The 15351-nt window shown below is 37.4% G+C and overlaps 1 protein-coding gene across 1 annotated transcript in view; it reads left to right on the forward strand.

The window, feature by feature from the left end:
* The window catches only part of prom2 (prominin 2), a 55561-nt gene that overhangs the window by 18778 nt on the left and 21432 nt on the right, over positions 1-15351 (forward strand). The window contains exons 11-17 of the mRNA XM_062961116.1: positions 269-428; positions 1295-1447; positions 6209-6332; positions 8639-8730; positions 10175-10259; positions 12940-13086; positions 14504-14575. Coding sequence (XP_062817186.1) covers positions 269-428; positions 1295-1447; positions 6209-6332; positions 8639-8730; positions 10175-10259; positions 12940-13086; positions 14504-14575 — 833 coding nt within the window. The remainder of the gene's footprint in view (positions 1-268; positions 429-1294; positions 1448-6208; positions 6333-8638; positions 8731-10174; positions 10260-12939; positions 13087-14503; positions 14576-15351) is intronic.

Genomic DNA, 15351 nt, shown 5'->3' on the forward strand with positions numbered 1-15351 from the left:
CACACTCAGCTTGGTAGTTTTAAGACTTTATTGCACTCATCATGTTATTTCTGGGATATTATTGCATTTGGGCCCACGGGAAAATTCACAGATTGGGAGGAAACAAGTCCAGCAACTGCGATAAACTAAAAGCGTCCTTAGAGTAGAGACTCAAAGTCTTGTAACTAGTGATAAACTTCCTAGGCGAGGCCCAATTTAATCCAGAACTTGGCTCTGAATCTGAGCTGTTATTCATACATTTATCATGTTTTCATCACCGCTTTTGCAGACCTCAAGGCAGAGATAGAGAAGGCGGCACGGAAGGTCCAGTCCATTGCCGATGGCTTCCCGATCCTGGAGCACACGCGACTCATGAATGACGCTCTGGCGAAGGCGGAGAACCACAGCCGGCCTTACTTTAAAGAAGTGAAGCATTATGAGAAATACAGGTACAGGGGAACTCAGGTTTTTCAGCTGAGTTGGAAGAGTTTCTTCCATTGACTGAGATTTTTTAAAAAATATTTTTTTTATTGGTTTTGCAACTAAAATTTACAATGAAAGTGTGAGAACAATAAATTTCAAGAAAAGAAGTGAAAGAAATAAGTTAGCGGGGGGGAAAGGAAAAAAGAAGAGAAGAAACATAATCGTGGAGAGCAAATGAAAGTAATAAAAAAATTTAAAAAACGAAAAACAAAAAGTTACATAACATATAAACAAAAGAAAAACAAAAACAAGTGTAATAATAAAATCCAAAGGAGTGACTTCCATCTCTTACACTGCTACTTTAAGAAGTTTAATTTTACTTCTTTTCTTTTCTTTTTCCTTCCTTCTCTCTATGTGGCGACAGCATCATCATATTGCCTTCAGTGAATATCTACAAACCTTCTATATAGATTACATTAGCACCTTCCTTTGCCTTTCTACCAAATATTTTTTTTTTAATCGGGTCCCAATTTGTTTGCTTTTTTGGAATACCATAATTGTTTTTTAGTAAGTACGTCAATTTATCCATATTCATTATTTCCATAACCTTAATTAACCAACAGCCTAACTCGGGAATTTCTTTCTTTTTCCAATATTTGGCATATGTAATTCTAGCCGCCGTAGTGAGATAATTGAAAAGCATCTCTTTCTTTTTTTTAATATTTTCAATATTAAGCATCCCCAGGAGAAAGCCATTGACTGAGATTTGAACCTAGTTCTCTGGGTTGGATATGCATTGGGTTCCCCGCACCTCTGCAGTGCTGTGCTATGAGCCTTGGCTTGTTTCCTTGGCTGCCTTGAAGCCTGGCTTGATGTCTCCTTGCCCTTTCAGGTGGATTGTCGGGGTGGTCGCCTGTACGGTGGTCCTCCTGATTGTCTTCTGCAACCTCCTGGGCCTTTCCTTGGGCCTCTACGGGCTGACCGTGCGGGAAGACCCCAGCGACTACGAAAGTCGGGGAGAAGCCGGGGCCAAGCTCCTCCTGACGTAAGACCTCTTAAAGATGCCAACAACGTGGCTTCCTAACTGTATTTAGGAGACGTATTGTCGGAGGGCCAACAGTACAAAATAATAAATGTAGAATTGCTCCATCACAAAGAGAGAGAGGTCTTAATATTTTCACATGAGTGGACAGAGTGATTACTGAAGCTCAGGGTTCAATTGCATCCAATTGTTGAAAACACAACGATTCACAGAAAGCTGGAATCATTGGGATGTTGTGTGGTTTCCAGACTGTATGGCCAACGTGTTCTAGAAGCATTTTCTCCTGACATTTTGCCTGCATCCATGGCTGGCATCTTTGGAGGATCTGGTGGTAGTAAAGCAAGTGGAATATATCTATATATTTATCCAGTTTTATCCCGGCTTGGCTCCATGTAAGCTGCCCAGGGAGATGGACGCGGGGTATAAGAAATAAAGTATTATTATTATTATTATCATCATTATTATTACTGTATGTGTCAATTGTCCCATGTAAGCCGCCCTGAGTCCCTTCGGGGAAATGGAGGCAGGGTATAAAAATAAAGTATTATTATCATCATTATTATTACTGTATGTGTCAATTGTCCCATGTAAGCCGCCCTGAGTCCCTTCGGGGAAATGGAGGCAGGGTATAAAAATAAAGTATTATTATCATCATTATTATTACTGTATGTGTCAATTGTCCCATGTAAGCCGCCCTGAGTCCCTTCGGGGAAATGGAGGCAGGGTATAAAAATAAAGTATTATTATCATCATTATTATTACTGTATGTGTCAATTGTCCCATGTAAGCCGCCCTGAGTCCCTTCGGGGAAATGGAGGCAGGATATAAAAATAAAGTATTATTATCATCATTATTATTACTGCATATGTCAATTGTCCCATGTAAGCCGCCCTGAGTCCCTTCGGGGAGATGGAGGCAGGGTATAAAAATAAAGTATTATTATCATCATTATTATTATTATTATTATTATTATTATTATTATTATTATTTACAGTAGAGTCTCACTTATCCAACATAAACGGGCCGGCAGAATGTTGGATAAGCGAATATGTTGGATAATAAGGAGGCATTAAGGAAGAGCCTATTAAACATCAAACTAGGTTATGATTTGACAAATGAAGCACCAAAACATCATGTTAGATAACAAATTTGGCAGAAAAAGTAGTTCAATATGCAGTAATGCTATGTAGTAATTACTGTATTTATGAATTTAGCACCAAAATATCACGATATATTGAAAACATTGACTACAAAAATGCGTTGGATAATCCAGAACGTTGGATAAGCGAGTGTTGGATAAGTGAGACTCTACTGCAGGGGTCCTCAAACTTTTAAAGCAGCGGGCCGGTCCACAATCCTTGGGACTGTGGAGGGGCCGAATTATCATTTGGGAAAAAAAATGAACAAATTTCTATGCACACTGCACATGTCTTATTTGTAGTGCAAAAAACAACAATGAAAGAACAATACAATCTATATATATAAAAGAGTGATGGCATCACGGCAGCGGACAAAACAACAAAAGTAAACACCCCACAACCTCGAAAATTGACAGCACAACCCCTCATCCATGCCTCTAGGTTGATACAACAAAAAGAAAAGAAAAATAAAGTCCTAATTAGAGGGAGAGGAATAATTGTTTTTATCCAATTGCTGCCAGTTAGAAGGCTAAGCTCCGCTCACTTGGTCTCCTAAGCAACCCACTCAGCCCAGGGGACCCTTTACCTTAACTACCACCAATTCCTCAATACTTTATTTCCCATACCACCATACTTTGCCACAGCAACGCGTGGCCGGGCACAGCTAGTATTTGAATATAAGAACAATTTTAACCAACATAAATCTATCAGGATTTCAATGGAAAGTGTGGACCTGCTTCTGGCCAATGAGATACTCAAGTTGTTGTTGTTGTTGTTGTTGTTGTTGTTGTTGTTGTTTACCTTCAAGTCATGTCAGACTTTGGAGTCTAAAAGTCTAAAATTATTCATTTATTTATTTACTGCATTTATTTACTACATTTATATCCCACCCTTCTCACCCCAAAGGGGACTCAGAGCAGCTGTATGTATATACAATATATTATATTATTAGCATAGCACAATATTAGCATTATATATTACTATATATTGAACTATACCACTGTACTGTAATATTATATGTACTATATAACATATAATTTAATATTATTATATGGTATTATTATTAGTATTATATTGTATTATATTTTTATCAATATTATATGTATATATAATATATTATTAAAACTGATATAAAATATTATATTATAAAACTGAGGACGGGGGCCAGGTAAATGACCTTGGAGGGCCGCATCCGGCCCCCGGGCCTTAGTTTGGGGAACCCTGCTCTACTGTATATAAAAGGGTAATGAAATTTCGGCCTAGGACAAAACAACAAAACTACACATCCCAGAAACACTAAACTTGGCAGCACAACCCCTCATCCATGCCTCTACGTTCATACAACAAAAAGCTCCAGCTACTCCAGAAAACGGCCAGGCTTTGAGACTGCAAGGCTATTCACTGCTATTCCACCTGGGCAACAAAGGATTCCCATAAGCCACAGCAACACGTGGCCGGGCAAAGCTAGTATATATATAAAAAATGTAAAGTGCATTTTACTATGGAGTAAACAACAAAACCACTGAACCAAATCACACCAAATTTGGCCACAAAAGACATAGTCATCCCAAATATGTCTTTCAAACAAAAAAAAACCCTAGTAAAATAAAGTCCAAATTATTGTGCATTCTTCACACTTGGTTAACAGACAATGACCCTTAATATTACTCCACAGGTATATTATATACTCCATTTGCTTTACTACCATCAGATCCTCTGAAGATGCCAGTAGCCACAGATGCAAGCAAAGCATTAGAAGAGAATGCTTCTGGAACATGGATATACAGCCCAAAAAACTCACAGCATCCCATACTAACATTGCTCCAAAGTACAAAGTGTTGGTCATTATCTTTAAAGCCCTTCCTGTCCCAGGTTCCCTATAGGGTCACTTCCTCCCATATTCCGCCTCGAATATTCATGTTGAACAAGACAAGGATGTTTTTCTTGAGCCACCCCAAAATTGTGGAATAACCTGTCAAAAGAGCTGCAACAGCTGAATTTCAAGCTGTTTCTTTTCCGGCCTGCCCATCCGGGTGATTTTGCAAACGATGAATTTAAGTAATGTTTTTTCATTTGTATGATTGGATGTGCTTTCTTAAATTGATGTTTTCATTAAGCTGTGTGTTTTTAAACTGCTTGCGTAGCTTGTATTGTAATGTGTTATTGTTGCCTCCCTTGATCCATGGGGAGAGGTGGGTGAGAAATAATAATAATAATAATAATAATAATAATAATAATAATAATAATAATATAACTTTATTTTTATACCCCGCCCCATCTCCCCGAAGGGACTCGGGGTGGCTTACATGGGGCCTGGCCCGATAAAACAAACAAATAACAGTAACAAAGCAATAAAACAATTATCCCAGTAAAAAACATCCCAGTAAATAACAACAACAACAACAACAACAACAACAACAACAACAACAACATAATAATATTAATAATAATAATAATAATAATAATAATAATAATAATAATAATAATAATAATAGAGTTGTTGTATGTTTTCCGGGCTGTATGGCCATGTTCCAGAAGTATTCTCTCCTGTCGTTTCGCCCACATCTATGGCAGGCATCCTCTGAGGTTGTGAGGTATATGGAGAAACTAAGCAGGAAGGTTTATATATCTGTGGAAGATCCTGGGTGGAGGGAAGAATTCTTGTCTGTTGGAGGCCAGTGTGAATGTTATCATTAATCACCTTTGTTGGCATTAAATGGCCTTCCCAGGCTGACATCCTGGCCTGGAGGAATCCTTTGTTCAGAGTCGTTAGCTGCCCCTGATTGATTCCTGTCTGGAATTCTTCTGTTTTCAGAGTGCTGCTCCTTATTTACTGTTCTGATTTTGGAGTTTTTTTAATACTGGTAGCCAGATTTCAATGGATTTCAATGGCTTCTCTGTGAAGTCTGACATGATAGTTGTTGGAGTGGTCGAGCATTTCGAGCCATTGAAATCCACAATCCATCAGAAAGGAGGAAACCATGAAAATGAACAAAATCTGGCTCTCCATTAAAAACAAAGTTTAGACAGTTTGATAAACTTTCCCCATGTTTTTTTATGATAGAACCCATTAGGAAATACAGTAGAGTCTCACCTATCCAAGCCTCGCTTATCCAACGTTCTGGATTATCCAACGCATTTTTGTAGTCAATGCTTAATTGGTGCTTAATTTGTAAAATCATAACCTAATTTAATGTTTAATAGGCTTTTCCTTAATTTCTCCTTATTATCCAACATTCTGCCGGCCCATTTATGTTGGATAAGCGAGACTCTACTGTACCTTTATAACTCAGGAATATTGTGTTATTAGTAGTATTAGGAGTATTGATATTGTTAATTATGTTCTAGCATATCTTGTGTGATGATTGAGCAAATGTATCCAGGAGTTGATGCAAGGTTCTGCAATATTATCGCCTCCAAATGCTGCTGAACTCCAACTCCCAGCAGCCTTATCCCATAAGTCCAAAGGGCTGGATGCTGGGATTTGGACTGCAAATACATTCGGAGAGCCCAAACCTTCGAAGCGGAAATTGGCTCATTTGGGGATCCTTTTCATTGGGAAAAGTCAACGATAGGGATGTGGCTTTCATTCTTGGTCATTGCGGCACTGTTTGCTCTTCTTCAGGGGCATCGGGTTCAGCTTCCTCTTCTCCTGGCTGCTGATTCTCTTGGTTTTCGGCACTTTCCTAGTGGGTGGCAACGTCCAGACCTTGGTGTGCAAGCACTGGGCCAGCCAGGAGATTTACAAGGTGAGTACAGAGGATTTGGTTTCTGCTGCCACCAAAAATATTGCAGACTTGATGTGTGCTAGACAGATCGCCACCAACTGACACCAATATATGGATATATATATGCGAAGAGCTAATAACGACTGCCACCAGTTTGTGAAAATGCAACCACCAAAGACTCAGAGAAGAGACCATTAACTATTTTTCTTTCTTCTTCTTATTCACCTTAAATGGTACCGTAACTTGGTTTAGAATATATGCGACAGAGGCTTAGATGTTGGAAGAACAATAACAAGTTTATTCAGGCACAGAGCTTAGTTGTTACAATGTTGTTCTCACTTAGAGGCACTTTTATTAACAGTTACAATACTAGAATGAGGTGAGTCAAACTCCCTAAAGTGTCACTTCTTTTACTTAAAGTAGTTAGAACTTCTTCCTCTGGTACTTTAAACCACAGTCACCCTGTGATATACGATCACAGATTCTCTGTGCCTTACCAGGACACAGACTACATTAAATAAGTCCCCAAACTTATTTTAAACTGATACAAAATGAACAATTGAGTCTCCTTGATCCCCTCAACCTAGGATCAATCTTCCCTGTGCCTCATCAGAGCACAGACTGACTCTCTTTTTTTAAACTCTGCACTTCTTCATCAAAACGGCAGTTGGCTCTGCCTACTTCTCCATGGCAACCAGCCTCTGAGTGCTGAGATGCAATAACTGTAATACTTACCCTTTTAAAACATAAACACACAATTAAACATAGCATCTGTATACCAAAATTCGTACTTCATTACAATATATAACTCGTTATCACTACTAACACTGCTACCAATGTTATATTCAGGAGCCTCCTCTGTGTTAGGATATTGAGAGAGTCACACGAGACACTTTATGTGAGGAAAAACAAAAAGTTGTTGTTTATTTGTATTTGAACAGTAAAGATGCGTAGCGGTTTCAATAACAAGTTAGACTTTACTCATACAAAGAATGGTTTATAACATGAGTTCTGTGGACATGTGTTCCTTCACACAGGAAATACAAACAGGACCATTTAAACCTTTAAATCCACTTTTCCTTTGATTTGACACCAGCACTCTAAAATATAGTCTCAATATAGTTCTCAGCCTTTCTTCCCTGAAGGTTTTAACTATATTCCTCAAAGAGGCTTCTTTTTTTAAAAAAGCAGATCCCAAACCTATCTTTATCTTCACACTTCAAAAACCAGCCCCCTAACTGGAAAAAAATCATTCTATGATTATTCTATTATTATTGTAGTATATTACCATTTTATTACTATTATATTATTATTGTATTATTCATTATTCATGACTACATTGAAACTAGAATAGAGAGAAATCAGCGTGGAAACTGCAAGAGGTACCATAGATTGTTGCACATGGAAATAATGGTAGTAAATAGTTTTTGATTTATTAAATACAGTTATATATTACAATTATACATTTTTGTTATTTAAACTATACATATTGTGAAATTATGTTTTTTTTTTTCTTGAAGTGACACACCATCCAAGTCATGCTAAGCTTTTTGGTGAATTTTGACACACCAAGCGCAAAAGGTTGCTCATCATTGGTCTAGAGCAAACCTGGGCAAACTTTAAGGAGTGCATCCACCACACTGTAGAGCTAATGCAGTTTGACGCCACTTTGACTACAGGGCTGGATACTATGGGGTCCTTGGAGTTGTAGTTTTGCAAAGCCTTTAGCTTCCTCTGACAAAGTTGTTGGTTCATCACCAAACTACAACCTCCAGGATTCCATAGCATTGAGCCGTGCCAGTTAAAGTGGTGCCAAACTGCATTAATTCCACAGTGTAGATGCACCCCCGGAGGAGTATTTTCTGCATAGAATTACTTGTGCCAAGGAGATGAAGGCATCTGCCAAGCGGTGCCGCTTTTGATCCAATTATCCGGTCCCTTGTCCTTTTCCCATCCTCTGCCCTTGGGCACTGCTGGTGCGGAGAGGCTCTGCCAGCGCCGTAATTAAACCTCATCAAAGAACAATTAACATTTGATCTCCATTTAGAAGGGAAAGGCCGGTCAGCGAAGAAGGAGAGAGCAAGGAAGGTGCTAACAAGAGCTTTGCTATTTTTAAAAGGGTTTCATCTCTACGTTGGAGAATGAACACAATTTGGCACCACTTGAAAACTGCCAAGGCTCAATGCTATAGGTTGGTAGACAGAGAAGGCTAAACGACAAACGAAGGAGTTCAAGTGGTACCAAACTGCATTAATTCCACAGTGTAGACGCACCCCAAGACAGGATTCTTGGGGATTCAACTCCTCTTTTGCTCCTTTTTATTCCAGTTTATCGATACTCCGGGCAACCTTCCTGCTTCCATGAACATCTCCCAACATTTAGGTCTGAAGAAGAACCTCAACATTACGACTGCGTATCAGTGAGTATCCACTGATGGTGATGATAATAATAATAATAATAATAATAATAATAATGATGATGATGATGATGATGATGATGATGATGATGCAGACCATGCAAGGAAACCGACGAAACCATGGATCATATCCTCAGCTGCTGTAAGAAAATTGCACAGACAGACTACAAACAGAGGCACAACTACGTGGCCCAAATGATTCATTGGAACTTATGCCTCAAGTCCCACCTCCCAGCAGTAAAGAACTGGTGGGATCACAAACCTGCAAAAGTATTGGAAAATGAGCAGGCAAAGATACTGTGGGACTTCCAAATCCAGACTGACAAAGTTCTGGAACACAACACACCAGACATCACAGTTGTGGAAAAGAAAAAGGTTTGGATCATTGATGTTGCCATCCCAGGTGACGGTCGCATTGATGAAAAACAACAGGAAAAACTCAGCCGCTCTCAGGACCTCAAGACTAAACTTCAAAGACTCTGGCAGAAACCAGTGCAGGTGGTCCCGGTGGTGATCGGCACATTGGGTGCCGTGCCAAAAGATTTCAGCCGGCATTTGGAAACAACAGACATTGACAAAATCACGATCTGCCAACTGCAAAAGGCCACCCAACTGGGATCTACACGCATCATCCGAAAATACATCACACAGTCCTAGACACTTGGGAAGTGTTCGACTTGTGGTTTTGTGATACGAAATCCAGCATATCTGGATCATACAATATAATAATAATAATAATAATAATAATAATAATAATAATAATAATAATAATAATAATAATAATAATAATAATACATCACACAGTCCTAGACACTTGGGAAGTGTTCGACTTGTGGTTTTGTGATACGAAATCCAGCATGTCTATCTTGTTTGCTCCATAATGTCATAATAATAATAATAATAATAATAATAATAATAATACAGTAGAGTCTCACTTATCCAACATAAACGGGCCGGCAGAATGTTGGATAAGCGAATATGTTGGATAATGAAGAGATTAAGAAGAAGCCTATTAAACCTCAAATTAGGTTATGATTTTACAAATTAAGCACCAAAATATCATGTTATACAACAAATTTGACAGAAAAAGCAGTTCAATAGGCAGTAATGCTACGTAGTAATGACTGTATTTACTAATTTAGCTCCAAAATATCACGATGCATTGAAAACATTCACTACAAAAATGCGTTGGATAATACAGAATGTTGGATAAGCGAGAGTTGGATAAATGAGACTCCACTGTAATAATAATAATAATAATAATAATAGTAATAATAATAAATGTATTGCCCACCTCTCATTGTACAGCATTGCTATAACAGGGGGGTAAAACAAAACACACAAAGATGACCGTATGATCCGAATTTTGAAGAGTTCATTTCTCCCAAAAAAGAGAGCATAATTTCAAGTCAATAGGGTATATTAACTGACTTACTTCTTCTTCCAGGCAATGCAAGAACGGCGCCGGTTTTTGGGAAGTCTTGCACCTGGAAGACAGGTACAACCTCAATGAGCATCTCCATCTCGCCAAGGTAAGGCTCAGGTGCAGTTGCAGCTTGGCGTTTGCATTGCTTTTGCTCACAAAGTGAACTTCAATTGGAGAAAGAAATGACAGCACATTTCAGAAATGCAATGGTATTGTGCAAAACCCTCATTTATATTCAAGGCAATGACTCCGCCTCAACATTTACTGTATATACTCGAGTATAAGCCTAGTTTTTCAGCCCTTTTTTTAAGACTGAAAAAGTCCCCCTCGGCTTATACTCGGGTGAGGGTCCTGGTTGGCTTATATTTGGGTCAGCTTATACTCGAGAATATATGGTACATTTATTATTTTTCTCTATTATTGTTGCTACTATTACATTTACAGTAGAGTCTCACTTATCCAACGTTCTGGATTATCCAACGCATTTTTGTAGTCAATGTTTTCAATGTATCGTGATATTTTGATGCTAAATTCATAAATACAGTAATTACTACATAGTATCACTGCGTATTGAACTACTTTTTCTGTCCAATTTGTTGTATAACATGATGTTTTGGTGCTTAATTTGTAAAATCATAAACTAATTTGATGTTTAATAGGCTTTTCCTTAATGCCTCCTTATTATCCAAGATATTCGCTTATCCAACATTCTGCCGGCCCTTTTATGTTGGATAAGTGAGAATCTACTGTATTTTACTCTATTATTATTATTATTATTATTATTATTATTATTATTATTATTATTAATATTAATAATAATAATAATATATTTATTATTTCACTCATTTTATTATTATTATATTTATTATTTTACTCTATTTATTACTACATGTATTATTTTCCTGTATTTATTATTATTATTATTATTATTATTATTATTATTATTATTATTACATGTATTATTTTTCTCTATTATTATTAAAAGGATACATAAGCACATTTACATTGAAGAAGATGAGAGCAAAGCACAATTAAAAGGATGGAACGGTTTATTAAATATTCATAATGTTATTTTCTTGGTCGAAAATGGAACTTTTGGATGATTCCCTTCCCTGCGAGATCTTGCATAATCTTTCCGACTCTAGTCACAAATTCTAATTCCTGTTTAATCTTCATATAATCTCAGAACATAAATATCAGGTTGAGATGGATGGCTCCCATCAGAAAGGATTAGCTTTAAATGACATGTTATGCAGAAGCCCATATTTATTTCTTCCTAATTTATAATACACACACACACACACACACATATATATATATATATTATTTACAAGGCAGGTAATAAAATTATTGTTATTATTATTATTATTATTATTATTATTATTATTATTATTATTCAGTGTCCATAGATTCATGGAAGACCTAGAAACGTTTTAGTAATAATTGCAAGGCGAGTGATACATTTACAGTAGAGTCTCACTTATCCAAGCCTCGCTTATCCAAGTTTCTGGATTATCCAAACCCTTTTTGCAGTCAATGTTTTCAATACATCATGATATTTTGGTGCTAAATTCGTAAATACAGTAATTACAACATAACATTACTGCGTATTGAACTTCTTTTTCTGTCAAATTTGTTGTATAACATGATGTTTTGCTGCTTAATTTGTAAAATCATAACCTAATTTGACGTTTAATAGGCTTTTCCTTAATCCCACCATATTATCCAACAAATTCGCTTATCCAAGGTTCTTCCGGCCAATATAGCTTGGATAAGTGAGACTCTATTATTATTATTATTATTACTATTCTTATTATTATTTAATGATTCATGGAAGACCTAAAGACCTTCTATTATTATCTGCAGGGAGAGGCAGGTAATATATTCATATGTATTATCATTATTAATACATTATTATTCATATAATCTCAGAACGTAAATATCAGGTTGAGATGGACGGCTCCCATCAGAAAGGATTAGCTTTAAATGACATGTTATGCAGAAGCTCATATTTATTTCTTCCTCATTTATAACACACACACATATATCTTTATCTATATCTATATCTATATCTATCTATCTATCTATATATATATATATATATATATATATATATATATAAAAATCTATATATATAAAAGAGTAATGGCATCATGGCGACCCACAAAACAACAAAACTACAGGCCCTCCAACCTCGAAATTTGACAACACAACCCATCATCCATGCCTCTAGGTTGATACAACAAAAAGAAAAGAAAAATAAAGTCCTAATTAGAGAGAGAGGAATAATTGCTTTTATCCAATTGCTGCCAGTTAGAAGGCTAAGCTCCTTCTATAAATAATAAATAATAAAAACACTAAAAAAATTAATACAATAAAATACTATAATAACAGAAAATAACTACAAATAATACAAGAAAATAATAAAATATAATAAATAAAAATATAACTTACAATAAAATTAATAAAAAATTGCAAATAACGTCAAATAAAAATTACACAACAATTTTTAACCAATACCACCACCACTTTGCCACAGCAACGCGTGGCCGGGCACAGCTAGTGTATAAATAATAACGTAAATTCTATTATGTTCTTAACGATATTAAATATTATAATATTAAAATGCAATGGAAGGTTGGAAATTCTAGTTTGACAAACTCTTTCTCCTTCTCTGCCCAAGAGGTGGCGCTTCACTCGAGTACAGCTTCCATTCTTCCATTAAAGTGGCATCAAACTGCATTAATTCTACAGAGTAGATGACTTTCTTTTCATATTGGTTGCAGTACACTACAGAATTCCAGAAACGCTTGGGCCGCTTCCAAACCCGTTTCGAAGACATCGTCTTGCTAAACGCCGAAGGAAGGAAAGATCTGGAAACGTTCAGAGACAGTCGGATCGACTTGATAGATTACCCAGCCTTTACTGCAGAGGTGAGGTGCATTGGTTGCAGGGCCGGCTCAAGGTAATTTTCAAGTGTAGGCGAACAGAAATTTGGTGCCCCTCCCCAAACCAATCACTGAAAAATAAAAGCGTTGGATAAGAGAAAATGTTGGATAATAAGGAGGGATTAAGGAAAAGCCTAAATAAAGAATAACACTCTGAAAACGGGAAATCCAGACAGGGCCAGCTAACACCTCCCAACCAAGGATGCCCCCAGGGAGGAACCAGACAGACTTTGAATGTGCAAGGCCATTAAATGCTAATCAAGCTGGCCAATTGCAACATTCACACCAGCTTCAAACAGACAAGAGCTCTTTCTCTCATCCTGGACCCCACTTGCCTGGTTTCCAACAGACCTCAGAACCTCTGAGGATGCCTGCCATAGATGTGGGTGAAACGTCAGGAGAGAATGCTTCTGGAACATGGCAGGCACAGCGGCGGAGGCAGGAGTTGCCTCAACAGCGCCCCCTACAGGATGGCACCACAGGCAACTGCCTAGTTTGCCTCATGGTTGAACCGCCCCTGATTGGTTGTGATCCATACTGCAGAACAAATGTGGTTTGAACCCACTTTAACTGCCTTGGGCCCAAGGCTATGGAATCCTGGGAGTTGTAGTTCGGTGGATTTATGCTTATGCTTTGACTCCTGGTTTTCCATGCACTTTGTCTCTTTTGAAACAGAACTCCGACATGTGGACAATTGCCTTTTAATAGCCTTTTTCCTATTGCTTTTTTTGGGACATTGCTTTTTGTATTGTGTGGAAGAGGCTTAAATGAGGCCTAACTCTGCCTGTCCCCTGGGCTGAGTGGGTTGCTAGGAGACCAAGTGGACGGAGCTTAGCCTTCTAACTGGCAGCAATGGGATAAAAACAATTATTCCTCTCCCTCTAATTAGGACTTTATTTTTCTTTTCTTTTTGTTGTATGAACGTAGAGGCATGGATGAGGGGTTGTGCTGCCAAGTTTAGTGTTTCTGGGATGTGTAGTTTTGTTGTTTTGTCCTAGGCCAAAATTTCATTACCCTTTTATATATATAGATACTGGACTCTTGTGTGGTGCAAGGTGAATTCAGGTGCAACATCATCCAGATTTTAAATGAGTTTCAAAGGATCTCTCCGGGGTATTGAACCTATTTAAAAGAGATGGTTCATTGCCTTTAAAATCTGGATTTGAATCTGGATTATATAAGAGAAACACCTTGCCAAGGCATTACAGGCAATGCACAGTACGGCTTCCTATTTTCAGTATTCAGGGCTTGAAATCTCATCTCTTGAATTCATTCCCACCCGAATTGCAAAATAAGCCTAAGAGGCTTCACCGGAAACTTCACACTGATTTGTATTCCGAGACACGCAATAAAAAACAATAAGCATGACTATGATTGCAGCATTTTTAATCTCTCTTTGCAGATGCGCAACCCAATGGTGAGGACCAATCTCGAAGGTTTGGCCGGGGATTTGGAAAGACTCAGCACGGTTCAGGTATATTGCAGAAATAGGGACCAAAGCCCGAGAATTGGGATAACCAAGCTGTTATTTTATATCCCTGAAGTTGTCCTGATTTTTTGGGGCAGGGAAATTCTGGTTAACCCTCTGTCTTCCCATTTTCCCCCCAAATGTCCTATTTCTCTCCTTCCTCCCTTTGTCCTCAGCTTGCTTCCCTTGCTGCAAATTGCAGGCAAAACGCAAAAGTAGTTTGTATTGGATTAACATGATAGCCATGTTTCTCTGTTAATAATAATACTAATACTAATACTAATAATAATAATAATAATAACAATAATATAAATAATAATTATGATTATAATGTAAAAGTAGTTCTATCTTCCTGCCTGGCAGAAGGAGGTTGGGTTGGATGGCCCTTGGGGGTCTCAACCCACTCTATGTGTCATAACAATAACAATAACAACAATAATAATAATCTAATAATAATGATAATGATGATTATTATTGTTATTGTTATTATTATTTAATAACAGTTCCATCTTCCTGCCTGGTACCTTATGAGACCAACTCTGTGTCTAATAATAATAATAATAATAATAATAATAAGAAGAAGAAGAAGAAGAAGAAGAAGAAGAAGAAGAAGAATGAAATGGCAGCTCTATCTATTTTCCTGCCTGGCAGAAGGGGGTTGGACTGGATGGCCCTTGGGGTCCCTTCCAAGTCTATGACTTGATAATAAAACATAATAATAATAGAAGAAGAAGAAGAAGAAGAAGAAGAAGAAGAAGAAGAAGAAGAAGAAGAAGAAGAAG

This window comes from Anolis carolinensis, unplaced genomic scaffold (assembly GCF_035594765.1).
Source record: "Anolis carolinensis isolate JA03-04 unplaced genomic scaffold, rAnoCar3.1.pri scaffold_8, whole genome shotgun sequence".
In the NCBI taxonomy this organism is placed as follows: domain Eukaryota; kingdom Metazoa; phylum Chordata; class Lepidosauria; order Squamata; family Dactyloidae; genus Anolis; species Anolis carolinensis.